Here is a 27,436-nt window from a genome sequence, read left to right on the forward strand (position 1 = left end):
TGAGGTTATCAAGGGTCTTGGTCAATTATTCATATCCTAAGCTTGCTAAGCTTGGGTGTCCTTTCCTGGCAAGAGAATGAAGCCTTTTTTTTTTTTTTTTTTAAGTTTATTTATTTATTTTGAAAGAAAGCGAGAGAGAGTGGGAGCAAGGGAGGGTCAGAGAGAGAGAGGGAGAGAGAGACTCCCAGGCAGGCTCCACTCTGTCAGGGAAGAGCCCAATGCGGAGCTTGAATCCACAGACTGTGAGATCATGACCTGAGCCGAAATCGAGTTTGGACACTTAACCTACTAAGCCACTCGGGCACCCGGAGAATGGAACCTTCTGAGAATGCCTCATCATCTAGCCTGCGGTACTGAGATGAGGGGACCCTTTGATGGGTCCCCTGGTATTCAGCTTCACTGACTGCTTCAGTAGAAGATACTGGAACACCTCGTCACGTATATCATTAGAATTGTTGGTGTTCTCTTCTTATGTCCCCTCCTAGACGTGAGGGTTGGCACTAGGTTTTAGAAATCTCTGCAGTGCCTAGTGTTGTCATTTGTATGTGGCAGAGAACTTCATTTATTTATTGAAAAAATAAATTTGAGTGCAAGATGGTGGGGGGTTGTTGAATGAATGACAGAGACTCATTTAACAGATTTCGCTAAACCTTTGACTCACAGCCTTTGACTCTTGCAACCAGAACCAATTCAATTCCTTATGAGTTTTGAGACAACTTCCCTCTTAGAAGGCTAGGCTGTGACTTAAGGAAGGCAATAGGCAACTGGGCAGAGGGAGTGGAGTGTCAGCTGGTGTCCCCTGCCCCCCACATACATATGCCCACAAGCACCCTACATAGGCACTGAAATGTCCTTCCCCAGAGGCCCTCCACTGCTGTCTTCTCCTTTTTATGGCCGATCTTAAAGTTCATGTAACACATTTCACCTATATCACAGTGACAGCTGCCTAGATGTTCACCCCTCTCCCTGAGCCTCTGTCAGCAACTCCTACAGCCTCTGGGATTCCAAGAATTGAGTTGGGGGAGGGGATGTGGAAACACACTTGACTGGCTCTGGAGAAATCTGGCAGAGGCCAGAAAACCTGAGGTGTGTTCCCCAGCTGTGTCCTGCGCGGGTGTCTGGCGAGCAGGGCCTGTTGGTGACTCCCGGCTCTGGCAGAAGCGCTGGAAGGTCGGCATGCCCAGGCAAGCACTTAGGTGTGGCCAGCAGATGGCACGTGTGTGTAGCTTGGGAGACAAAACCAGCCGCAGACCCATGTGCTGTTGCCACCTGGTGGCCGGAAAGGACAAGGCATGTTCCTTTTGCTCTCGGTCAGTCTTGAATTTCGTAACCCCCACCTCACCCCATCCCCACCCACCCCCACCCCCATCCCGCCCCAAGCCGGCTTAAGCAACACTCCGTAGGCAGTGCCAGCGAGGGCGGAGGCCCACCTGCCACAGCTGCCTTCCTTGTTCAGCTACCTGCTTCCTTCCTTCCCTTCAGGTCCGCCTTTCTAGTTGTCTCTTTATGCTCTCTAACCCCGCCCCTGCCCAGTAGCAGCAATGAGGGAAGCCAACATTTACTGGCCTCTTACTATGCACTGTGAACTGTTTTAAGCACCTTACATGTGCTAACTCATTTAAGTCTCATAAAAGCTCAATTAGGCGGATGCTCTTACCATCCTCATTTTGCAGGCAAAGAAATTAAGTCAGTCTGGTGCCCAGGGCTTGTGCTCTTGATCACTACCCACCCTCTAGTGCCCCCATGTTAACTCCCTAACTAGTTTGCTGAACAGACCTTTGAAGAAAATACAAAACTTGGGAAGAGAAGTAATGTTGCAGAACATGTTGGCTTGAGTGTGAACTGCTGCTTCATTTCCAATGGCAAAACACACAAAATGGCCCAGAGAAGTGGTCAGGAGGTAGTCACTGAGCTTTGAATTCCTACCAGCCATTCAGCCACTCAACTCTGCCCTCCCTGCCTCCTGAATTCTGTCCCCAGGACTCAGCCCCTAAGCGACTGGACCGGAAACCTGCCTGCTGTTTGCAGCCTCTCCAGCCACACAAGTCCCTCCTATCCTGGTGAAAAGGAAACCTTCCTGCCACCTGCCGCATCTTCCTTGGACATGCCAGGACATGGGCTCTGTGCTGATGAGGCTATTTGGCTACTGCTGGGGTGTTCGTAGAGGGACTAGCTCATCGGCTGCTTGGCATCTGAGTCCCCTGACCTCCTGGCCCACCTAGGGCCCTGCCTGCTCTTGTTTTCCAGAGCTGCCCTCTGGAAGGACAGGGTACCACACAGAAGCACGTGATGACGGTGCTCAACCCGCACAGAGCTATAGTTTATTCAGTAGTATGGGGAAATGAAAAAAACAAACACAAAACCCTACTGTATTTACAGTAACAATCAAACTGTACAATCTGATGGTTAGTATCAAGTTAGCATCCAGCATCTTTGTGTTGTTTAAGTCATCAGTAGTTAAAAACCAGTTAAATTTTTAACCCTTTGCAGGAATTGCTGAGGGGAGAGGTCAGGGGGAGAATCCATGGCAGAAAAGCCAAAAACCAGCCTTACAAGTGAGAAACAGGAACATTTTTTCCCCCACCCATAGCCTCTTTTTCTAGCCACCTGCTCCAGAGGAAAGTCAGTGACAAGTCAGGAGTACATGCTTAGCATAAACAGTAACTCAAATGAATTGCAGTTGGCAAAACTGAGGAGGCCGGAGGAAAGGAGGCAGGAGATGACAGCCTGGAGCAGGGGAAGGGCCTCAGGCCCCCACGCCAGGATTGCTGGGTACACACCCAACCTGTCACAGCCACATCAGACCCCCTGGGACCGGACACGAACTCATCCCAACACAAAAAGCAAATAAATAAAATATATATTAACTCTCTCTTCGCAGGGAGCTGGGGGTGGGCGTGGGAGAGGGAGAGAAAGAGGAACAGGACCCGGTCCTTTGAAGAAGAGAGCCAATTCCAAGAAGGGGTTAAAAATAGAACATGTCTCAGAGGCCACAGCAGGTCAAAGTGGGATTCGTCTGATCTCGGGTGGGTAGGTGAGTGGACACCAGAACCCAGGCTTGAGACCTGTGCTTGAGACATCTGGGGGCGACTAAGCCAGCCCTGGATTTACTCTTCCTCCCGTCCCACCCACACCACAGCAAAGAAGCGCAACTTAACACACGACTGGCCTTCCCCATGCGGGTCAGGCAGGAAAATGAAGCACTTTTGGGTCAGCGAACTGAGCAAACACCTGGACTGCAGCGCGTGGCCAGAGTCCAGGGAGAGAAGAGGGGCTGGGGTGGCCCGGCCGCCGCCCAGGGGCACGGGTTCCCCTCAAAATGTGTTCATGCAGCATTTGGGGGTCTGGGGGCGTGGAGTCCTTCTGCCCCCTCGCCAGACAGGGCTTTTTTCAGTTCCTGGGAGGGGCAGCACAGGCAGAGTGAGGAGTGCCCTCCACCTTGACGCCCTCACCATACTGAGGCCTGCCGGGGTGCAGCCTGCAGGGCTTGATGCCCTTGGGTGCATGTGGCTTTGTCCTTTCCTTTTGGTGATGGCAAATGAGGGGCAGGCCCCCCAAAAGTCCCTCTCCTCCCAGAGGCACAGCAGATGGGAAACTGAGGAGAGGCTGGGAAGTATCCTGGGAGGTCCTATCCTCTTTGGGAAGGGAAAGGGGAGTCAGTTTCCAGCATATAAAAAAAATTAATCCCTGAAGTCATGAAGAGTGGAGATCCTTTTTTAAATTCTTTTTTCCTTTTTTCTGAAAAACTTTGTCTTGGAGATGTTGGCCCCAGGGGTCCAAAGTGCAGTGAAGGGGATGGTGGGGGAGGGAGTTGGCACTAGATGGCCTTGGGTGGGGTGGGCGCCCCTCCCGGCAAGGCCCAGGCTCCTCAGATGGACGTTTCGTCGCTGCTGCGGGCAGGCGGTGGGGAGCAAGGGCAGGATAGAGCACAAGACAGGAGTGGGGGCATGAGTGCAGCTGGGGAAGGTAAGGGAGCCTCAGGGTGTAGGAACCACCGGCCCAGGGTTAATGCAGGAAGTTAAAGAAGAGAAATCTGGAGAGGCAGGAAAGGAAAGTGACAGAAAAGGCAGACAGGGGGTTAGTCGGAGCAGAGAAGACAGGGAGAAGCTTCCACCAGGAGAAGGAAACAGAAAAGCAACCCCAGCTCCCCACCCTCCCTCACTTTGCCCGATGCGGGCTGAGCTGACCCCATGGGGCACCATGGTCTGTGGGCATGTCACAGTAAGGCAGCTGGCCAGCCCATCCGTCCCCCGACCGCCTGCCAGAGCAACCTGGCGAGGCCTGGAAGCAGCTGTGAGCCCAGCCGGGCCTCTGAGGGGCTGCGCCCGGTCCCACCCAGCCAGCCTCACTCACTCGGAGCCCGACGAGTCCTCATCCACTGTGCCCGCCTTGATACTCATGGCGATGGGCATGACCCCGTTCAGCTGCTCCTGGAGACTCTGCCGGGGTGGAGGGCGGGGAGGGGGCCCGCCCCGGCTGCCTTCGCTGGCTGAGGAGCCCCGAGAAGACCCTGTGCCCTGCTCCAGGGGCAGCCGTAGGAGGCTGCTCTTCTCACTGATGGTGGGCAGATACTTCTTCTTGAGGATGCCTGTGGGGGGAGGGGGGGTGCAGGCGCCATGAGGAACAAGTGGTAGGCTCACGGGACTGCCCTAGAGAGCCCTACCAGCCACGGGGCAAAGGTGAGTTGTGAGGTTGCCAAATGGGGGAGCATGGCAGCTGGGCATGCCCTGCTCACCTTTGTGAGGTTGGGCAGAAGGGCCTGGAAGGGGGCCCAGGGACCCCTCCCGAGGCAGGGCATCTCCATTCTCCCAAGGATGCTCCTCAGAGGCCCCATTGCCACTACTCTCCTTTGCTGTGGTCCCAAAGTCTCCTGGCCAGGGAGCCTTCCCGGACCCTGGGCCCCCATCTGGTGGAGAAAGGAAGTTGATAAGGCCCAGAGAAGACAGACAGCTAGGAACTCACTACCCTAGGAATTCCAGGCCCTTTGCCCTCCCGTTGCCCCCGTCAAAGGCCAAAGCCCTGGCGCCGGCCCACCCTTGGGGGTACTGTGCAAGGGCAGTCTCTCAGCGCCAGGCCCCAGCAGGCTGTCCCAGCCTGGCTCTCCAGGGAAGGCGGCCTCCTCCTCCTCCTCCTCTTCCTCCTCCTCACTGTCTGATGAGTGAGTAGAGGCATAAGAGCCACTCTGATCATCTTCCAGGGACAGGTCACTGTCAGAGTCTGTGTCAGGATCTGGGAGGTGGGGGAGAAATCACGGCTGACCAACCTGCCTCTGCACACCCTCCACAAAAGCCAGGCAGCTGCCCCCCCACCGGCCATCAGGGGCTTCTTTTCTCACCATGCTGCTGGTCTTGACCTTCCAGGAATAGGCTACCTGGGTCCCCAAGGCCAGGGGGCCCTTGGCCAGGGTTCAGTGTGGACTCTTCCCTGAGAAGACAAGGCCATGTTAGAAGGGTCAGCCCAGCCCTTTGCCTAGTGTCCCATTCTTTTTTCTCTCTCTTGTTTCCCTGTTCCTGCCCCATGCCCCTCCTACTTCTTTTTTTGTTTAAGTTTATTTATTTTGAGAGAGAGAGAGAGTGTGTGTGTGCACACATGGGGGAGGGGCACAGACAGAGAGAGAATCCCAAGCAGGCTCCAGGCTGTCAGCACGAAGCCCGATGCAGGGCTCAAACCCACGAACCATGAGATCATGACCTGAGCCTAAGTTGGACGCTCAACCGGCCTGAGCCACCCAGGCACCCCCCTCCTGCTTCTAATTTAAGCTGCCACCAGCCAGCCACCAAGTGCGCTGTTCAACTCCCAGCAGGTGGCTGGCCTGGTTTCCAGCAGGCACAGCACTCTTCTCTCCTTGTGGATGCCCCCGTCACCAGGGCTCACCTCAGCAAGAAGGGGATGTAGCTGGGCTGACTCTTGCCCGAGCGGCTGGCACTGTGTAGAGAGCCTGCTGAGTCTCCGTACGGCTGGTAGAGCCGCCCATCTGCATAGGGGCTGGGGCAGTTGTAGGACTAGGCATGGAATGGAGAGGTCAGTAGGTAGGGGGAGCAGACCGGGGTGGCCCCAGGACGGGGAGCAGAAGGGCCGAGGGAGTCTGCCCTAAGTTCTACCACCTACACGCCCAGGTCTGAAAGAGAGAGGCCGCACATCTCCGCGCCCCCCACCACTCCCATATCAGGGCCTGGTAGTAGCCATAGCTCTGCCGTACCTGGGCCAGCCCTGTGCACGCCAAGTACCCTGGACTCAGCTATATAAGGGCTTCCTGGTAAAAAATGGTACCGGGAATTATCTCCTGAGAATGTGCTGGACACAGAAAATCTACCAAGATCCACGAGGGATTCTCAGATGTTGGGCATCCGTGACTGGGTCACCTGTCTTGGTCACTTCCTCACCTTACTCTTCCTAGCTCTACACCCAACTCTTCTGAGTCAAAACCTTCCTCCCTACCCCCATGTCCCCCTCTTCCCAGGCCACATATACCATTTCACCACCCCTTCCTCCTTCCAGGAAAGGATGTAAGGATGAAGAAAAAGCGGGGCAAAAAGCACAGAGAACAAGCTCCTTGGGCCTTCTGCCTCTTCCTCTCTGCCCCAGACCTCCCTGATCCCACGTCCCTGATCCCTGGCTCCCTCACCGAGGTCAGGGTGGACTTGGTGGTCAGCGCAGGGTCAGGGCTCGGCTTGCGGCTGCAGGCAAACTTGAGTGCTTTCCGGACCTCCTTGCTAAGCACCACGTAGGAGAGGAAGATGAAGGGGCCCTGGCAGGCGAGAGGCAGCAGCTAAGTGCGGAATCGGGCACCCCATGGCCAAGCCTCACACCCCCATCTCCATGGGCCTGGGCCAGGTACCTGGATGCAATTGCAGGCAGCAAAGAGGTAGTGGAAGAGGAGGGTGTCACTGTTGACAGAGAGCAACGCCAGCAGCCACGTGGCGCTCAGCAGCAGGAGAACAGCGAAGGAAGGCCGCAGGCCTGAGCTGGAGAGGGGGAGGCTGTGAGCCCAGCCAGGAGGCCTCCCACACCGATGCCTGCCCACTGCCCAGGCACCCACACCCCATACTCACACAGGGCCTTTCTTCTCAAAGCCCTGCCGCTGGGCAGCACAGGAGGCGCGGGCTGCCAGGATGTACAGGAAGACACTCATCTAGCAGGGGAGGGCGAACATCAGGGGACAGACAGCTTCTACTCAACTCTGCGGGGGCCCAGCAGTTTCCCCATTCCTAAATGGGGACACACTCAGCCTGCTCACCCCCAGCCCACTTTCTAGCACCTACCGAGACAGCAAAAGCCACAGGGCCAGCAAAACTCCAGATGAGCGTATCATAGATGGAGAGCCAGCAGAAGTCAGGGTTCCCATAGCCCTCAGGGTCAAGGCCCACGGCTAGACCTGGGGGTATGGTGACAACAGCAGGGGAAGGGGTGGTAGGGCCTTGACACCAGTCAGGTGTCAAATGGGCTCACAGGGCCAGGTGCAGAGGACAAAGGGTTCCACCCACCATGTGTCCATGCCGACCTGTCCAGGATGGGGGACCCAGCCCCTGGTGGGGAGCCTCAAGGACTGAGAGGCATGCCTACGGAGAACTCAGCCTGGGTCATGGGGGTATGGGGCCTCTGGGACTGGGATGTGGGTGGGGAGAATGTGGCATGAAGGTGGACCCAGGGCCTAGGGATGCAGAACCTCAGGCCCGGGAAGGGGGTGGGAGGTACCTGTGATGAAGGCAGGCACACCCCAGCCCAGCATATAGTAGAAGCGCATGGGGCCAGCGTTGACGTCGCGCACCTCAGTGAGTGCCCGGTACAGGTGCAAGGCCTCCAGCAAGGCCCAGGAGAAGGTGCAGAGGTACAGGAAATGCAGCAGGATGGCGATGACTGTGCAAGCAAACTGGGGACCCAGCCATGCCCGGTCAGTGACCAGGGCACACCCAGAGTGTGGATTCTGTCTTGTCAGGGGAAGGGCCTGGGTGTAAGGTGGTGCTTCGGGAAGTGTGGGCCAGAGGAAGGTACTCCTAGGATGCTGGCAGCGGGGGGGGGGGGGGGGGGGGGGGCAGTCGGGGGGCAGTAAGGGGAGGTGAGGGGGAGCTGGAGAAGAGGAAACCATGGGCTGGGTGCTGGATTGGGCTCTGTCTGAGTTCCTGCTGCAGAAGCAGGGACTGGGGAGCTGAGGAGGACTCATAGGAAGTTTCATAGGACTAGAAGTTGTGGACGATCTCCGGGTGAGGGGAGAAATCTTACAGGGAGGTCAGCCTGGTTGATTCCTAGGAGAAAGACCAGCTGGGCCAGGCCCAGAGCAGCAGTCAGGTTCCGTCGGATGCCATGCTGGTTGGAGCGTAGGGCACGCAGGATAGTGAGGAAGAGGAAGGCGAGCAGCAGGGCAGCCAAGGTGACCCCTAGGGCCACATATGTCAGTGTCTTCAGCGGCAGGATCTCTCCATTCTGCAGAGCAGGTGGCAAGAGGCCAGGAGAATTAGGAAGGGCAGGGCCTAAGAATCCAGCCCAGTGCCCTGGGCTCCCACCCCTAGCTCCGCGGCTGCCCCCTGGGGGTCCAACCTCTCGCCGGGACACATCCATGAGCACGGCGAAGCTCGTCATGTGGTTGCACTGGCAGCTGACGTGGCTCTCATTACGGAAGACGACCTCGCAGCCTCGGGCTGACCAGCCACCTGTGCCACTGACTCTGCATGAGGGAGGCAGGGGCAGGGGACCAGGAGTGTAAGGCACCCAGGGGCTTGGCTCTCCGCCCAAAGCCTTGGGGGAAGGGCAGTTTAGGCTCACAGGATGGAATGGTTCCAGAAGACACAGATGGGCTTGGTGCGCTCCTCCGTCTCCAGCAGCCGGAATTGCACCGTGACTGGCTTGTCCAGGGCACGGGGCAGAAGTTCCTCATCGTCATGGACGCTGATACTCACCACGGGCGTGTTGATGACAGGGCGTTTGGGGACTCTGATGAAGAACAGGCAGGTACACAGTCACTATGGCAGTCCCGTGGCTGAGGGAACACCCATCATCAGTTGGACATGCCCCGACCCCTGGCCTCTCTGTGCCTCAGCACTCACCCACCCAACCTGCATCCCACCCACCCCTTGTCTCCTCAGCTGCTCACCTCAGGCTGCGCTTGTCCGGGTCATAGTTATGGGGCAGCAGCCCGGCCAGGGTGCGGTAAATGATGACGCTGGCCACAGCCTCACCCTGGCTCAGCTCTGGGTGCCGCCGCTGACGCCGAGCCAGCTCCTCTGGCTCCTGGGTCTCTCCAGGGCCCGCGGGCCTGACCACGGTGGGTGTTTCTGGGACCGGGACACTGTCCACTCAGCTGGGCCCCGCAGAGATGCCCCAGCCTGGCCCTTGACCCACCCTCTGGCTCCCCACTGACCTCTGAAGACAGAATCAGGCAGAATGACCGTCGTCTCCAAGTCAGGGGGCCGCTCCCCCCGCAGCGCCTCATAGCGAGGCAGCTTGGCCCCAGCGAAGTTCCCCTTGTCCAGGCGAACTACAGAGATGACTAGGGAGAAGGGTCACAGGTCAGACCCTGGGTCAGGCCCCCAGCACAGCCACCTTGCCCAGGGCCTCTTTCCACAGCCCCCTCCCTGACCCAGCCTCACCGATGTTGGGCGTGACGATAGTGAAGGGGCTCAGGTAGGTGTGCCGCATGTTCTGAGCCAGGGCACTGGCATAGGCCTCGTAGTGCTGAAGCAGCCAGGCCGTGCCACCCTCCGTCTGCTGGATCAGCTCCCAGTGACGCTTGTTGGCCGCGTCCAGGAGGGCGCTGCCCACCCGCAGCAGATTCTGGGGTAGGCATGGTCACAGTGGGCTGCAGCCCCATACCTTCTTATCCCCACCACCGGGCCCCACTTGTGCCTCGACCAGCCCTGGCTACCCACACCAACCATGCCGCTCCTTCAAACCTTCCCTCCTCATTCTGGAACTAGGAGCTTCCCAAGCCCTGTGTCTGGACCCACACACATGGCTAGATGCTGATTCCTCCCCAGCCTGGCAAGGTGGGCAAGGCCTCTGCTCCGAGGAACCTGGTCAGGCCAGGCCCCAATACAAACATTAGTCTCTGTTAGCACCTTACTAGAAAAAGAGCTGGAAGGAGATGCTCTAAATTCCATGGCTCAAGGGACCTCCCGGAGGCTTCATGCCAACTGGGAGGTCCCCAAAGGCAGGGATGGAGAGTGTTCCCCATTCAGCCCTCAGGTTGCCCCAGAAACGGGCTCACTCACCATGACCCCCATCTAACCAGCCAGCCCTGCCCCATCCAAGCCCCACCTCGGTGAAGTGCACATCCTGCGTGGCAGACAGCCCAAAGCCCCGCTGGGCACTCTCATGGGCCAGCAGCCGTGTGGCCAGCTGGTAGGCCACCTTGACATCACTGCCAAAGTAGCCAGCCGTGTGCTGTGTGGCATTGCGCAGAAGCAGAGCCAGCCGCTGGGAGCGTCCCGAGTCCAGACCTGATTCATTCCGCTGTAGCCGCTCAGCCTAGGATGGAGCCGGACAGGACAGGGATGGCGGGAGGTCAGCACAGGAGGATAGCAGTGAGGTCCCCAGAGGGCAGGACTGGAACTCTGGAGTAAAAGGGCCTCAGGAAAAGGGAGAAACGGCCACTCCCAGTGGGGGGTACCCTGGGGTTGGAATTCCAAAAGCCCTTTTCTCAAAGCTAGCAGCAGTGAGGGGAAAGAGGAGGTTCACTTACAAAGCCTTTCAGCTCTGAGAAGGTGACTGATGTGCAGTTGAAAAGGTTTGGGGGGAGCCACCCCCTGTGTTCATCACAGTGGCGCACGGCAGTCCCTGGGGGAAGGAAGCCCAGATGGCAGGCCTCAGGACAGATACAGGATGCTTCCCGGACCTGCCAGAGTTCCCGGGTGCCAGGACCTCATGGGCCAGAGACAGGAGACAAGCAAACAAGAGCCCTGCCCTCCTGCAGCCCAGATGAGAAGAGTAAGAAACCCCTGCAAGATGGGCCCAAACAAGGATGCAGGAGCACAGGGCACACACTCTCCTCAAGTCCCTAGACATCGCTGTCCCTCTGCACCTTGTGCTCTCTGCCACTCTCTGCTTATGAACTCTGTTCATCATCTCAGTCCAAGGACCAGGACTGGGGCTGGGTCCCCTGGAACAGCACCCAACAGCCCCTACTCCCCAGACTGCCTTTCTAGTGGCATAACTCCTGTTCCAGGCGGTGAGTTGAGGATGGGAAAGAACCCTCTGTGATTCATCTTTGAATCTCTATACCCGTCACTGTGGCTGCACATGGCAGGTGTTTCAGCATTTTTGTTAAGAATTCAGGATGTAGGTGCCCTTCATCCCGGCAACCCTGGGAGCAGAGCAACAGTGTGGGACATGGAGTCTCCAGGACCTGGAGACCAGAGAGAGGTCCCGGGATCTGCAGCCAGTCCTAGTGATGAGAGGCCAAGTCCAGCACCTACCAAAGGAGCCTTTGGGGCAGGGAGCAGCAGCAGGCAGTCCAAAGCGGGTACGGGGCCACCAGATCCCAGCCTCGATGGCCCGTGGGCAGCTGTCATAATTCACTGCAAGGAAACACACAGGGTTACCCAGGAGTAGCTGTCCCCCTGCAGCTCTGCTCAGGCTCCCAGCCCGCCCTCAGCAGCCTCAGGACTGCAACCAGCCCCTGCTCCTGGCATCCCTGGGACATCGGGACCTGGCACACAGCAGGAGAGCCACCGACCCAGCATGGGAGCCCCACCTTCACAGCCATTGGTGGTGACCTCAGCAAAAGGGTTGTCACAGCGGTCACACTGGCGCCCAATGACGCCTGGCTTGCATGGACACTGGCCGTCCTCGGGGTCACAGACGCGGGACAAAGAGCCCGTGGGGTAGCAGTCACAGAGGAGGCAAGTGGGGCTGCCAGGGGGCCGGTAGTGGTTCTCCTGAGAGGGGGGACAGAGGATGCGGGTCACTGGCTCAGGCTCTCTCTCCTGGATGCTCATGGATCCTTTCAGCTGTGGCCCCTCTGGAGGGAGGCTCGCTGAGTTCAGGTCCCCCCAGGAATGGTATTCAAAATATTTAACTGGTAACAATTTGCAGTTTAGCCCATCAGTGAGATGCCAACCAGTCAGAACTGGTTGCAAACAACCAGTGAGGCCAGCCTAGAGTTCACTGGTAGAGTATCCATCCTGGGTCCCCCACACCCCAGACACATCAGAGCACGGGGCCCTTGTCCACCCCGTCAGAGCAAGGGCACACAGCCCTGAGCTCTCTCTGCAGTAAGGCCTTCTCCACTTAAGGGCCCAGGAGGCCACTGTGGAGGCCAGGTGGGGGCTGTCACCTTGCAGTGGCACTCGCCGCTTGTCTTGTTGCAGTCTGGGTCGAAGCCTTTGCTGACATCACAGTTGCACGGGCCGCACGTGGGGTGTCCCCACCAGCCTCGGGGGCAAGGCTGGTCAATCCTGCAGAGAGGAGCCCAGGCGGACATGAGCTCCCTCTGCCATCCTTGTCTGGTGCAGCCTTGTGTGGCCCTTCTGACTGTGGCTGTGGCTCACCCAGGTTCATGGTGCTCTGAGGGACACCCCAGAGACAGGCAACGGTCATGCCCTGGTCCACTTACCTGGTTTCACAATATGGCCCAAGGTAATTTGGGGGACACTCGCAGGTGTAGCCGTGGGGGGCACTGGGCTTTCGGATACACACGGACTGATGCTCACACGGGTTCAGGTCACACACGTTAGTACAGTTGTCGCCATAGTAACCTGGGACCATAAGGATGAGAGAGACTCAAAGCCCACCCTCCCCTGGCACTTTCTTCAAACCTGCCTTCATCCACCACCTTCCAGTCTGAGAATCATACCAGCTGGCTATGGCTTTGCAGTGCAGGAGACAAGGCTCAGAGAGGTCATATGACCCACCTCAGGTCACACAGCAGAGCTGAAATGAGACCCTGGGCACCCACCAACCTGCCCCATTTCCCTGGATCCCTAGCATACCTGGATCACAGCTACAGGAATAGCTGTCCCAGTCATCACTGCAATAACTGTTGGCAGGACACGGATTCGAGTCACAGGGGTCCGGCAGGCTACAGCCTGGCTCCACATTGATGCTTTCCCCACGGCCAGGATCCAGACTGCTAACCCCCTCGGGCGTCTCGCTTACCCTCACACCCTGGGAGGGACGGAAGCGGTATTGGCCCTCTGTGGAGCAGGCCTCCAGGTGGTGAGGACTGGGAGGCAGGGGAGGAGGCTCACCTGCAGACAGCCCCGGAAGCCGCGGGCCACCCCACCGGCGGGCCCAGGCACTCCCCCAACTGTAATGTTGCTCAGGTGCAGCCCATGCAGCCGGGGGCCCAGGTTGCCCTCTGCCCGCTGCTGCCCGTAGTCAAGGGACAGGATGGCATGGCCAGGGCCCCCACTGGCTCCCAGCGCCAGCTGTGCACGGTGCCAGTCGCCGTCATTGGCCCGGCCTGGCTCCAGCTGGAGAGACGAGGCCTGGAGCCCTGTGCCCTCCACACTCAGCACCACATGGCCTTCCCTCAGCTGGCAGCAGGAGAAAAGAAAAGAGGGTCAGCAGACTGCCTTAATCATCTCTTCTAGCCCACTGCCGTCCTTCCTGGACCACCAAACCCATCCTACTGCCCAGCTGAGGCCAGAGAAGAAAAGGTGTTTTTTCCCTTGGGGCCAATAGATGGCAGCAGTGATCCAACAAACAGCTCTAGCGGCCTCTTCCTTGGGGACAAGAATAGACCCCGCCCAGCCATCTCTGACCAGCCCCCTGGAGGCTACAGCAGCCCTGGTCACTACCCCCTCCCTGCATCACCTGCAGGGTGATAGTGCTGCGCCCCCTGGTGACAGCCTGCAGCAGGACACCGTTGGCCTGGCGTGTGCGGAACATGAGGCTGAGGTGCCAGGGCTGGGAGATGGGCAGCGAGAGGCCGTGCCAGGCCACCAGGCTGCTGCCCAGGAAGCGCTGCGGGTTGGCCATTTCTGAGGAGGCAGATAAAGGCAGATTCTGAGGGGTGGAGCAGCCAAGTGCCCCAGGGGGTATGATGCTCAGAGGTGGTGGCTCTGTGGGATGCAGGGCACTGCCTCTCCTAGTGCCCACTCCCCTCGTTGGCCCCACCCTCCAGAGCATTTACCTGTCCTGCGCCTGCCCCATGCTGTGCCCAGGCCTGCCTCTGACTGGGCCCTTTGTCTCCAGTGCTACCCTCTCAGGGCTCTGCCCAGACACGCTTTTCCACCTACAGCCCAGCCTGGCTGGGCCCTGCCCAGCGCCTGCCCCGACCCTGCCAGTGTTCCCAGCATTGCTGACAGCTCTCGGGCCTCAGCCTCTGCTGGCTGCCCCTCCTACCCTGGGCACAGCTCTTGCCCCCGAAGCCCAGAGGGCACTCGCAGCTGAACGCGTCCCACTGGTTCACACAGGTGCCCCCATTGTTGCAACTATTGCTGTCACACACGTTCTTCTTGGCAGGGCAGCCTAGATGGGAGAGAAAGGGGCTCGGGTCGGGGCTCCAGACAGAAAACCTGTAGCCAGAAGGGCCTCTGAAACCCCCAACATGTCCCCATACCAGGCCCAGCCCTCCTTTCTGCACTGGGTTCCTGGCCTTGCCCCTGCCCCGGGTCCCCATACCAGGCACGGTGCCGTTGTTGGCGATGAAGTCAGCCATGTCTACGTGCCGGCTGTCCACTTGCAGGTTCCTCATGCAGCCCACAAAGTGCCGCGTGCGGACAGGGAAGCTCTCGGGCAGGTCAGGTACCCCACCCAGCAGCAGGGGCCCTGTCAGATCCAAAGACCTGCGGGAGCAGAAATGATGGCAACGTGAGGCAAAACGGGGGAGCTTCTGGCTCTTCCTTCTCCCCTCTCCCTGCCACCAGGCCAGAGGCGGGAAGGGCCCAGGCAGGAGCCCAAGGGGCCCTGGAGAAAGCACAGAGAAAGCAGGGCATCCCAACCTGGAGCCACTCCCATCTCACACCCACCATCCCCCCCGCACCCCCCAGACCGCTCCATGAGACCCTGCCCTAATCGCCTAACCTTGCCGTTCCCGCTCCCCAACCCAAACCTCTGCAGAAGCCTGAGCAGGGGCTAAGGGAAGCAAGATGAGGGAAGGCCGCCATCTGGATTGGTTTCCATTTCAGGGCTCCCTGAGGCCCACTGTCTCAACCTTCCCTCCCTGCCTGGCCCCACACTGCACCCCATCCCTCAGCCCTCTCCCCTGCTCACTTTTTGCTGCCACCCTGGGTACCCTGGGCAGCACAGGAGTAGTTGCCCAGGACAGCTCCAAAACGCAGGGCCACTCCTGTGTCACAGCCATCCACGGTCACCACAGCCACCTTCTGTTCAGATGGGCCCTGCGGGAGCCCTGTCTGACCTAACAGTGGCTGGACAGGGAAGGGCAGAGAAGAGAAACAGTTCAAGAAGCTCACTAGGTTCACGGGCACAAAGGCACCAGCACATGCTGACACCGCTCTGTACACACATATATACAGGTGTGCACACGTGTGTTCACGTGACATATGAGCTCGACTGCATTCCTCAATGTCTGCTGGAGTGTGTGCCTAACAGGACAGGGGACATATAGTACTGCCGGGTGGAAGGGAGACACCCCGGCAAAGTGGCAAGTTCCCACCCCCTTCCCCCCCCTCTTCCGTCAGAAGTGCCACCCATTACCAGCCCCCCTGGATGAAGCACCACCTAGATCTGAGCACCTGAGCCAAGGACAGGACCCTCCAGCTCCTTGACCCCCTCCCACACTCACCTTATTGTAGTACTTCAGCTGGACTGTGTGCCACTGTCCGTCACTGACCCCTCCGGGCACGAATGGAGACACAGTGGTGGTCGACTCCCCTGGGGAAAGGACCCAGGTGAGCTGGGATGTCAGATGAGGGCTGGGAATGGGGAGGGTGTGCTCACAGTTGGGACTGGGCCCAGGTTGGGCTGGGAGGGCATGTGGCTTGGGGTCAGGGGCCACGACACATAGGGCCTTTGGGAGATGGGCAAGGACATGGGGCAACCGGGATCACCTGCAGAGAAGGTGAGCTGGACCTGCTCCTGGATCACCTCGAGGGCCACAAAGTCATGCTTCTCGTTAAAACGTCCGTTGTATAACAGCAGCCCATCACGCTCCTTGGTGGCAAACCTGAGCAGGAGGTGGAGATGGGGGCAGGGAGCGGGGCACCAGCCTAACCCCAGCCACCTAACTAGCCCCTCCCTGATCCTACTCAGGACACTCCAGAGGGCTGACACCTGACAAAGGTTATGGGCTGTGGAGCTGGAACGTGGAAGATGAGCCCAAACCAGAACTAAAACCAGAACCCTGACCTCCTGACTCCCCACCCTCAAAAGTGGGGTAGGAAGAGTGACAAGTGGACCCTGGCGGGTGAGGAATGTCTGCTGGCAGAGCGCACAAGCAACTCTCAAGTGCAGAGCTGGCTCTGCCAACAACCTGCTCCAAGCACTTTCGCTGCCTGACCTCTCGCCTTGCGTGCAGAACGGGAGACACCCCAGGCTCCCGCCACACTCCCTCCCCCCAGCTCAGGGCCCAGCCACTCACGAGAGGGCCAGGGTGAAGTGGAAGCGCTGGCGTAGGCCACGGAAGGTGATGAAGGAGCGGGCGGGGAAGCTGCGCGTGGTCACCTGGCAGTAGGGCTTCTCGAAGTCTCCAGATGGGCAGTCGCACTTGAAGCCACCCACCAGCAGGTTCACACAGGTGCCTCCGTTCTTGCAGACACCTGGGGTGCAACGGCCTGAGCGGGCACTCACCTCGCAGTGCTCACCTGGGCAAGGGGAAAGCCAGGGCGGATATCAAGTGCCTGAGAGGGTAGAGTAACTGGGACGGCTCCTCACCCAGCGATACCTCCCATAACACTCCCAAATTCTCCCAAGCATCTGCACCTCCTTTCATGTGCCCACCTTCTCTGAGATCTAGGAAACCGGGGTGTTGTGTCTGGCCCACCGTGCCATTCTCACCACCATCCCATTATACTGCTCCCCTGCGAGTTCCTTGAAGCTCCCAGGCCCTTCTGTACTCCTTTTGGGGCTCAAGTGCACAGGCCTGCCGGGGTCTCTGGTCACAAGGCCCAGGTCCTAGTTAGCCTTTGGTGTCCTGGCTTCCAAGCAAGCTTGGGGGTGTTCTGTTCCCACAGGGATGGATGTGCATGGAGGAAAGAGCCTGCAGGACAACACCAGGGCTGGTGCCAAACCCCCTTCCTCCCACCCTCCCACTGGTGCTTTTGTCTCTGTCAGGCGCCAAGATCAGTTTCCCTCTCTGGGGAAGAGACCAGGCTTCCACTTCGGTTGTCAGAGTTATGGGTGGTGGGTGAGGGGTGTGGGAAGCTGGAGACTCCCAGGAATGGGGCAGAGAACTCCGGCCCTGAGTCCTGGGGGCCAGAAGGAGGCCCTCTGTGCACTTGGGAGATGCTGACAGATTGGGGAACTGAGCCCTGGGAGCAGACCAGGATTTCAGTGGAGGAACTGAAAATTCCAACAACATCAGATGGGAAAATCCACCCCTTTCTCTCCCTCCCCATTCCCAGATTGTAGAGATAGGTTCTCAGCTCCTGTGCCTAGTGACTGGCTCTTGTTTCCATGGAAACTGTTGTTCGCCTACTCTAAGCCCCCCTCCCCATCCTCCTGGACAAAGACTCCCCTCCCATCCCCCAAGCCCTCCCCTCCCCTCCACCCCCACCCACAGCAGACTGAGAGGAGTCAAGTCTGGCAAGTTCTGGGCAGGAAGATGCAGCAGAAAGGCGGTGGGGTCTGCCCGCCAACGCTGGCAGAGCCAGTGGGCATGGCTGTGGAGGAGAGAGAGTAGGCCTAACCTATCTGGGAAGGAAGGGCCCAGGGAGGAGAGAAGGGGGTGTCCTGAGGAGAAACAGGAGCCTGCAGGGCGGGGTCAGGAGCACAAAGCAGAGGCTGGGGAGGGGATGTGTAAAAACCCAGGTCACAGGCCAACTGGGAGGCCTGACCCTTTTCCCAGCACCTGCGCAGGGGTGGAGCTATTCTGCTCAGGGTCACAAAGGTACACAGACCTTCTGAAACAACCCTACCCCGCACCCAAACCCCTCCAGTTTTTTCTATGCCTTCTTCTCAACGCCTGGGAAGAAAAGTATGGGCTGCAGCCCAAAAAGGTAACTCGCTCAGTGGTGGGGGAGACCAGATTCCAGGCCCAGCCTCAGGTCTAGTCAAACTGTGAGGTGAGACTCAGAACAAGTAGCCTGAGTCCAGTGGTCTCTTAAATCACAGCCAACACCTTCCAAGGGCTCGCTCTTTACATGTATTAAGTTAATTACATTAATCCTTACAACCACGCTGTGAGGTAAATCAATTCATCATCTCCATTTAAAAATACAGAGACACAGAGAGGTTAAGTAACTTGCCCGAGGTCACACAACTACTACCAGTGGCAAAGCTGGAATATAAACCCGAGCCGGCTGCCTCTAGAGCAGGCGCGCTGACCTCACTTACTACGCTGCCTGGGATGGGGCTGGGGAGTGCTGGGAGAAGGTGGGCTCCCCCCTCCTCCCTCCCCAGTACGTCGCTGTAGAGGAGCAAGTGGGATCTGCAGATGGCCAGTGTAACCTGTGCCTGCCTTATTCTGGAAAGGAACGAGGCAGCCCCGGTCCTTAGCCTGATCTGTGCTTGCACTGAAGCGTTAGCCCTCCAGAACACCTCCCCCCCGCCACCCCCTCCAGCTCACCCGTGTAGCCGTCGCGACAGAGGCAGGTGTAGCCGCCCTCTCGACTGCGGCAGCGCCCATGGGGGCCGCAGGGCCGCGAGTAGCAGAGGTCCACCTCGGTCTCGCAGTAGTCGCCGGTGAAGCCGGGTGGGCAGCGGCAGCGCAGCCCCCCAACGGGGTGGATGGGCCGGAAGAGCACCGAGGAGGAGGCGATGAAGGGCGCGGAGGAGTCAAAGCGCAGCACCGACACGCAGCGCATGTAATTCTCGCAGGGCTCGCGCAGGCAGATGTTGTCGTCGAAGGGCAGCACGCGCTGCGCCGAGATGGCAGTGAGCAGACTGCGGTTCAGGTACAGACGCTCCTGCAGGTCCTCGGAGGGCAGGAAGGGCGGCCCGCCCCCCGGCCCAGGCGGCTGGCCCACCGACAGGCTCACATTGAGGATGTGGCCACCGGGGGCGTCGGTGTCCCGCTGCACGTTGAAGACCACCACGTGGTCTGGGGGTGTGGCCAGCGTGGCGGCCACCGCCTGGATGAAGAGACCCAGTAGGGGGGACAGGAAGCGCTCTGGCGACATGTCCTCCAGGCGCAGTGTGATGCTGTGCGTGAGCATTTCGTCCGTGATGATGGTGACACGCAGTGCGCACTGGGCAGTAACACTGTGCACGCCATCTGCGGATAAGTGACATGGGTCAGGACCCGGCACAGGGCTGGGAGGGCAGGGGTGCCAAGCCGGAGACCTAGCCTTGGGCAGGAGCACCCCAAGAAGGGAGCGGGAGCCAAAATCCAGCCCACACACTACTGAATTGCCCAGTTGCCAGTGGCAAAAAGTGCCTAAGAGACTACATGTAGGGAAGTCACACCTTGCTGGATCGGCCCCCACCCACACTTAAGGTGATTCCATTTTTCACAAGTTCTCTTTGCATACTTTACAAAAACCCTGCACTGTGAAGAACAGCATGTCTTTTAATGTTTGTGCACCTTCCCCTGTCCAAGCCATGACTCTTACTCTCTTACACCAAATTCGGGACTTCCCTGCACAAGAACCCAATTTTGCCTATTTCTTACCTTTCTACAGGGCCCAGAGCACCATGAGATACCCACAAAAATGATCATCGTACCCCCTCAGCCTCTATACCTCGACACTACCATAACCCTGACCCTGGCTGTGCTCCCTCCTCCCCCACCGAGGCAGAGTGAGGGATGAACTGGGTCAGTGGGCCACCCAGTCCCCCTCCCACTGAGCCCCATGGCTGCTTGGGCGCAGGCCTGCTATCCCCATAGCAACGCCCCACACAAAGCATTCTTCCCGCCCAACTCTCTGGGCTGCTGAAGATAGCCTGGGGAGGCCTCACCCCAGGAAATCCAGCTGAGCCACCTTTCCAGGGGCTGCACCACCCATTGCCCTGATGCTGTGAGAGATGGGGGTGGGGGCAGAGATGGAAGGGCCTGGGCAGCTCTCCAACCTGAAACCCCAGAAAAGCCCCACTAGCCTGATCTCCCCTCCGGCCTTGGGCCTCTAGCTATTCATCGCCCGCTTGGCTCACTGCATTGCACCCAAATGCTTGCTACACCTGCAGGCCACACACTCACTTATAAACAGCTAGGTGCTAACACACTCTAGTGTCTCACTCCACCCACACTCTAAGCCCAGAAATACCATGCACACCTGAATGCACATATACATGACATTGAATTTTATTTAGTTCGAAAATGAAAGCTGGAGGCCAGTGGGGAGGAGGAAATGGCTTGGCAGGGCTGTAAATGGTATTCATTTTTTAAATTTACTACAATGTCCTACACATAGTAGGTGTTCGGTAAATGCTAAGATGCTGATGTCTCCATAGTGAGGAAATGATCTTTTAAACACAGCAGGAGGGGCCCTGAGTTGATATTAAGAAGGAACCCCTAATAGGAACAGGGCAGAAGATGGTGTTTCTGGGGTGGGGTGGGATTAGGGGAGGGACCTGGGAATAGATTCTGCTTCTCTGCCGTACCTATGGGAGGTGGCTAACTACACCAGGCAGCTCAGCTCAGCCAGGGAAGGCTGAAGGCAGACACCCATCTCAGCCATGGCTTTGGTCCACCCACCTGCCCACCAGCCTCATCGCAGACTGCCAAAGCCTGCCTGCTCTCACCAGCAAGCTTGCCTGTCATTCCCCACTTCTGCTCCTCCTACTCTCGTCTAGAGCTACCAAACACGCTGTGCCTTCCCACCTGACCTACCCACAGTCCTCCTACTATTCTAACCTGCCCCAAGCTCACCTACTCCAGGAGGCCTGCCCAGATTTATGACCTCAGGCTCTACTTTTCTCCCTCTTTCAGACCACCCTGCACTGAGGTGGGGAGCTGGCACGGGGCTCTCAGGCACTTGGTGCCTCTGCCCAGTGATTCCTTGATGGGATAGTCCTTCCAGGCAGAAAGCTGCCGAAGAGTCCACACAGAGCCCCTAACTGATTAGGGAGCGGAGGGGGCAGTCAAAGCCAGTGAGCAAGAGAAACCTCACCACCACTCAGCCCCGGAAACAAGCACTCCTCCCTGTGTCTCCCCACTGCCGTCCCAGGCCCCGCCCATGCCCCTCACCCAATGTGTCTCTGTTGCTTCCCATCTGGTCTACCATCTGTGGCCACCTGCCCCCTCTTCTGTTGTCCCTCATCCCCAGCAGTCAACCTACTGCACAGTCCTTCCTCTTTGTTCCTCTCCCTTGCCTTGACCTAGGTCACCCCTCAGGTGTCAAGGCAGGGTGGGAACAGGGGCCCCAGGTCCCAGACTGTGGCAGAATCAGACTCCAAACCTGTCTTCCCCTGGCAGATGTGCCAGTGGAAGCGGTAGGCCTGGAGGGGGAGTGGGTGGGGGTCTGCCGCTCTGGGAGCTGACCAGACCACGCACAAGAGTTCCTGTGTGTTCCAGCAGAGTAAGAAAGAGGCAGGGAGAATTGGGGCCTCAGAAGAGCCATCCAGCCCAAGCTGGGGCAGCTTCAGCCACAGGGACAAGAGGCAGGGAAGTCAGAGGGGCATGAACGTGGAGACCAAACAGGGAAAAACAAAGACCCAGAAAAAGAGCCAGCAATGGAGAAAGTGGGAAAGGAGGAGAGAGCCACACAGGAGATCAGGAGAGGGCAATGAAGTGGGGCAGAGCAGGAGGGCCCCCGTGGGCAGGGGCGGGTAAGAAAGAGAGACAAAGAACAAGAGAAGGAAAACAAAGGGGCAGTGGGAGTCAGTTCCCCCTCACCCCAGCCTCCCTTAACTTTGGGGTTGCCGTGGTGACTGCCTCCAAGGGTCAGGGCTTAAGGGACATGGTGGGGCCAGGGCTGGAGGGCCAGCCTGAGGCCTTCCCTTCTGTTCTTAGGGAGCTGTGGTCAGGGGTTCTGCCCAGGTAGGAGCCTGAAGGCTGGGTGGGGCCTCCTCAGTGTCCTGCCATACTCGCCTAGGACAGGCTGTGGGGAGGACAAGAAGCAGAGGCCCTTCTTTTCCATCCCTCCCCACAGCTTGCTTCTCCCAGCAGAGAAGGTACAGGATACAGGAGCTCGAGCCCTTCACTTCCTCCTCATGGAGGGAAACTGAAGCTTCAAGAGGCACAGAGCCTTGTCCATGACCTCTAAAATCTCTTATCCCCTGGCTCCTGTGGCCACCTAAGGGAGTAGGGCAGGGGAGGCATCTGTCCAGGAAGGACCCAGAGCGGGGAGGGGGCTGACCACACCCTGCGTCTCACAGGTCTTTCATTGCCCTCTAGGCCCAGACTCCCTGAGGTGGCAATAGAGGGGTGCCAGACTCTTTTCTTCTCTTCCCTTATGTGTCTAGAATGGGGTATCCTGGGCCATCCATCCCTAGGGTGTCTCTAACAAGGGGCCCTCATGGGGGTGCCAGTTGTTCCCAGGCTTGGGGAAGGGACTCGGCAACCTGGGGCTGGCTCCCTCCCTGCCACTGCCAATCACTCCTCATAGCTGACAGAGAAGACAGAATGCCGCCCCCCCCCCCCCAACTCTCCTCCCCCAACCCTCTGTCCAGGGAGTCTGCAGGCTGAGCGCTTGGCCAAGCAGCAGGAATGCCTAGCCTGGGTCCTGGCCAGGCTCCCACGCCCCAGGACTCTGTTCTCTCCCCACCGGAGCAGGGGGCTCTACCCTCAAAGACCACCAGTCCCCTCGCTTATCCTGGTCCCTATACCCCATTCCTTGAGTCCAGGCTGGTCACAGACAGCAAGGAAGGCCTAGCATCCTAAGAAGAGCCCACGGGGTGGCAAGGCGGCCCAGGAGGCCTCAGCCTGGCCCTGGCTTCACCGCAGCCCCTCCCCCAAGCTGGACCCCAAACCATGGCCTCTGACAGTGGGGTCTGTTTGGACACAGACAATGAGCTCTGGCTTCACTTCCTGCGGGAGCTCTGAAGGGGTAGCCAGGCCAGGCTCTTTCTGCCTGGAGGGAAAAGAATGCACTAGACAAAGTCCCCCTCAGCCAGTCTGGGGCTCAGCCGGGAGCCAGAAGGGGCCAGAAGAGGCCCGACAGCAGGGTCCTGACCCCTCGGCGGCAACCCTGTGCCCCACAGCCCTCTGCTCTGTCAGAAGGCTGTTATGAGATCACAAGAATACCCTGCCGGGCGTGAAGGGGTGCTGAGGGGACCGGCTCACCTCCCTGCCCCACACACAACACAGTCCTCTCTACCCCTCCCCCAGCTCTCCTGGCCCCCCAGTCTTCCACGTGCCTTTTTTCTTTTCTTTTTTTTTCTTACAATTCTTGGCAGCCATAGCCAGGGCAGCCTCACCACACTTGCCCTGCCACGTCACAGGGTGGTAGGCAGGGGGCAGCCAACCGAAGCAGCCCAGCCCAGCCTGGGGTGGCAGGCGGGGCCTGCACCAGCTGCCAGGATTCCCAGGGCTCCTTCCCAAGCTGCTTCTCACCCCTCAACCTCTGTGCCAGCCTCTCGGCAGAGAGGTGAGTCCAAGACTTCTCCCTGGACGGCTGCCCAGGGCCTCCTCCAATGGCCGCCCCCACCTGACACCACCTGGGCCCTTCCTTACCTGACACTAGCACGCTCATGATGGCCTCCAGAGGCCGGTTGTTGTCCAATGCCCGGCTCAGCCTCAGTTCGCCCGTGGAGGCATTGAGCAGGACGAGGCTGAGTTCATTCCCCCGCTCGAAGCTGTAAGTCAGGCTGTCTGAGATGTCAGGGTCATGGGCAGGCACACGGCCGATGGCACCCCCAGGGAAACTGCTTGAGCGGTTGGTGACATAGTTGTTGAAAAGGATCTCAAAGTTGCCCAGCACTGGTGGGTTGTCGTTGCGGTCAAGCAGGCGGACGTGGACAGTAGCCCGGCTCACCAGGGGAGCCGACGTGGCCTGGATGACCAGGATGTATTCAGGCCGGTCTTCATAGTCCAAATCCACCAGAGCGGTCAACTCCCCAGAGAAGATGTCCAGTTGGAAGACCTCAGGGATGTTGCCCTCCACTATCTGGTACATGATCTGGGCATTGGTGCCTTCGTCAGGGTCAGTGGCTGTGACCCGGGCCACGGCCAACCCGATGGGGCTGTTCTCTTCCACAAACACATCAAACTCGTCCTGCTCAAAGACAGGTGGATTGTCGTTCACATCCAACACAGTGACCGTCACTTCCATAGGCGTGCGGGCGGGAGGCATCCCCTTGTCCACTGCATATGCCCGCAAAACGTACTGGGCCACATTCTCACGATCCAGCCTCCGAAGCGTTCTCACGATGCCTGATGTGGACTCTACGATAAAGTCACCATCTCCATCATCACCTCCTTGGAAGGTGTAGAAGACCCTGCCATTAAGGCCAGAGTCACGGTCAGTGGCCGAGATCTGCAGCACACTGGTGAAAGGGGGCACATCCTCATAGACGCTGCCCTGGTAGGAGTCACGAAGGAACTGAGGGGCATTGTCATTCACATCATTCACCAGTATCTCCAGGTAAGTTGTGTCAGACTTCTGGGGAATGCCATTGTCCCGGGCGGTGATGGCCAGGGTATAGGACACTTGATCCTCGTAGTCCAGCTCAGCCTGGGTGGTGACAGCCCCTGTATCTGCATCAATGCGGAACTGAGGGATGCTGTCCTCCATAAAGTAGGTGATGCGGGCATTCTCACCTGTGTCCTCGTCCGTGGCACTGATCAGCACCACCGTGGTGCCTGCTGGCCGGTCCTCATTAACATTCACCGTATAGTGGGAGCTCTGAAAGACGGGACGGTGGGTGTTGGCATCAGTGACGTTCACTACCACCTGTGCCGTGTCCTGCCGTGTGCCGTCAGAGGCAGTCACAGCTAGCACGTATTGCCGCTCAAGTTTGTAGTCCAATGGCAGCGCGAGCGACACCAGCCCACCACCACTCTGGCTGGTGATGGAAAAGCGGTTACGGGTGTTGCCACTGGTGATCTGGTAGGTGATGACGCTGTGGGCATCACGGTCCACAGCCGACACTGTCACCACACTGGTGCCCACAGCTGCATCCTCATTGAGTCTCACCGTGTACTCTGGTTGGGTAAAGGTGGGGTTGTTGTCGTTGACATCCAGGATGGTCACACTGACACTAGCTGAGGCAGTGAGCACTGGGGTGCCATGGTCTCGGGCTTCTACCCCAAAGCTATAGAAATCAACCTCTTCCCGGTCCAGCTCAGCTGCCACAGAGATCCAGCCTGTGCCATTGTTGATGGCAAAGGGAAAGTCATGCCCAACCCCAGCAAGGCGGTATTCCAGGCGGGCATTGTCACCAGCGTCAGCGTCAATGGCCTGGACATGGAGGACCAGGTAGCCTAAAGGGACACTCTCCAGCACAGTAGCCTGGAAAGGGGTGCTAACAAAGATGGGGGCATTGTCATTAATATCCAGGACTTGCACTGTCACCAGGCCAGAGACGTTGGAGAGCGGGGGGCGGCCACCATCCTGTGCTCTAACCCGTAGGGTATACTCCTTGGTTGTCTCATAGTCAAGAGGGCTCACCACATCCAGAGCTCCAGTCTGGGCATCCAGGTAAAACTGTCCCCGAGCGTTGCCACTCATGATGCTGTAATGCACCAAGGCATTACTGCCCTTGTCTCGATCTGAGGCTGTGACCCGGAGTACCGGGGCCCCTGGGGTCACATCCTCACGCACCTGGACCACGTAGCGCTTCTCACTGAACTGAGGGGCATTGTCATTGTCATCCTCCACAGATAGGAACACAGCAGCTGTGGCACTCCGTGGACCGGGGTCCCGACCCTGGTCACTTGCCTCCACTGTCAATTGGTAGGATTCTACTTCTTCCCTATCCACGGGGCCACGAGTTCGAATCACCCCAGAGCGAGGGTCAATCTCAAAGACTTCAGAGGGGCTGCCACCGGGGCCCTCCAGTAGGCGGTACAGAATATTGGCATTGGGAGGGGCGTCACCATCTGTGGCTCTGACCGTGAGCACCTCATAGCCAACCTCCAGGTTCTCCCTGAGGCTCTCCTTGTACTCCTGCTGCTCAAAAACAGGGTCATGATCATTGGTGTCAGTCACCAAGATGGTAAGTGTGGCCAGGGCACTGCGTCGGGGCATGCCATGATCCTGTGCCGTGACCCTGAAGACATGGGTGCTCTTGGTCTCACGATCTAGCTCCTCGGCTGTAGTTACAGCCCCCGTGATCGGGTCCAGAGAGAAGAAATGTTTGGAGCGGCTATCAAAGAGGGCATCCATGGTGTACTCAAGCCGGCCTGCCTCACCCTCATCTGGGTCAATGGCCCGCAGGGATGCCACAGGGGTACCAGCTGGCTGGTTCTCAGGCACTGTGGCCTGGTAGCTGGGGGGCTGGAACTGGGGGGCTGTATTCACATTCCTTTTCCGACGCCCGCCCATGGACTCTTCTGCTGACCTTTCCCCTGCCCTGAGCCCCGGGGTCTGCACCAGCTTGCAGGACTGGCATCTCAGCCGTGGGGCCTTTAAGCACGGGTGTTCCTGGGGCAGGGTGAGCTTGCCCTGGGGGGAAACGTGGCCTCCAATGCCCAGGAGACGACAGCTCCATGGGCAGCCTTCAGGCGCTGGCGGCAGGGGGATGTGGGCTCCGGATTCTGGACACCAGACCCTCAGACCGTCGTGGTGGGGCACCAGGTGGCCAGTCAGCTCCGTCCCTGCATCCCTGCAGCGGCTGGTGTAGAGCCAGAGGTTGGAGGCTGAGGCTGGACAGAGCCAGCCTACGGGGGCGCAGGCCCCTGAGGAGCCACGTCCCCCGGGCCCCAGGGAACGACAGGGCCCCACTTGGTCTCCCAGCAGTGGCGGCAGTAGCAGCAGCAGCAGCAACAGCAGCAGCAGCGGCGGCGGCGGCGGCGGCGGCGGCGGCGGCAGTAGCGTTGGAAGGGGGGCGCGGGCTGCCCGGCTCTGCATCTCTCCCTGCTCCCGGCCGGCCGGGTCAACGGCGGCGGCGACTCCTCCTCCGGCTCCAGCCGGCCCCGCCGCGCCTCATGCCCAGGCCGGGGCGCCAGTCCCCGGGGGCCACTCGTGCGCCCCTCGGGCCTGCGCCTTGCTGCCTCGGCGGGGCCCGGCGCTGAGCTCTCCGACGCACCCGGGCTCGCACCGCTCCCCGATCCCGGCCCGCGCCCGGGTCACCCCGACCACCACTGGCTGGCGCCGCGCCTCCACTTGCGTGCCCGGCTCTCGCCACCTGCGCCCGCGGGCCCCGCGCGACCCTGGCCCTGCCGACTTCCCGAGTCTCGAGGTGCCCCTTTCGCCCCCGCGGGATCGCCCACCTGAGCCCGCGGAGCTACGCACCCGGACCCCGGCCGTCCTCGACTGCCCCGCGCCACTCGCTCGCGCCCCGCGTCCCCGCCGAGGCTGTTGCTGTCTCCGCGGCCAAGGGCCCAGCCCCACCACGA

General features: G+C 59.2%; 1 protein-coding gene across 3 annotated transcripts; it reads right to left on the reverse strand.

Annotated features, from left to right (window-relative positions):
• Positions 1-533: 533 nt before the first annotated feature.
• CELSR2 (cadherin EGF LAG seven-pass G-type receptor 2) lies at positions 534-27,436 on the reverse strand. Of its 3 annotated transcripts, none has more exons than XM_019457735.2 (34): positions 23,612-27,436; positions 18,626-19,273; positions 16,481-16,703; positions 15,951-16,066; positions 15,686-15,774; positions 15,151-15,308; positions 14,560-14,723; positions 14,281-14,406; positions 13,750-13,916; positions 13,182-13,469; positions 12,924-13,098; positions 12,548-12,689; positions 12,269-12,389; positions 11,687-11,870; positions 11,409-11,510; positions 10,676-10,770; positions 10,252-10,461; positions 9,585-9,768; positions 9,356-9,484; positions 9,089-9,269; positions 8,761-8,928; positions 8,536-8,662; positions 8,221-8,421; positions 7,696-7,870; positions 7,263-7,375; positions 7,053-7,132; positions 6,839-6,965; positions 6,626-6,748; positions 5,875-6,002; positions 5,336-5,424; positions 5,035-5,229; positions 4,736-4,906; positions 4,354-4,588; positions 2,291-3,890 (listed from the first exon to the last, which is right to left on the reverse strand). In XM_019457735.2, the coding sequence occupies exons 1-34, from the start codon at positions 26,946-26,948 to the stop codon at positions 3,869-3,871; spliced, it is 8,793 nt and encodes a 2,930-aa protein (XP_019313280.2). In that variant the 5' UTR covers positions 26,949-27,436; the 3' UTR covers positions 2,291-3,868. The 3 variants fall into 3 exon arrangements, with proteins under 3 accessions (XP_019313278.2, XP_019313280.2, XP_019313279.2); XM_019457734.2 differs by having other exon boundaries at positions 2,291-4,033; XM_019457733.2 differs by lacking the exons at positions 2,291-3,890; positions 4,736-4,906 and adding an exon at positions 534-1,269.

The sequence above is a fragment of the Panthera pardus genome, unplaced genomic scaffold (genome assembly GCF_024362965.1).
Source record: "Panthera pardus isolate Hobbes unplaced genomic scaffold, ASM2436296v1 HiC_scaffold_11, whole genome shotgun sequence".
NCBI lineage: Eukaryota > Metazoa > Chordata > Mammalia > Carnivora > Felidae > Panthera > Panthera pardus.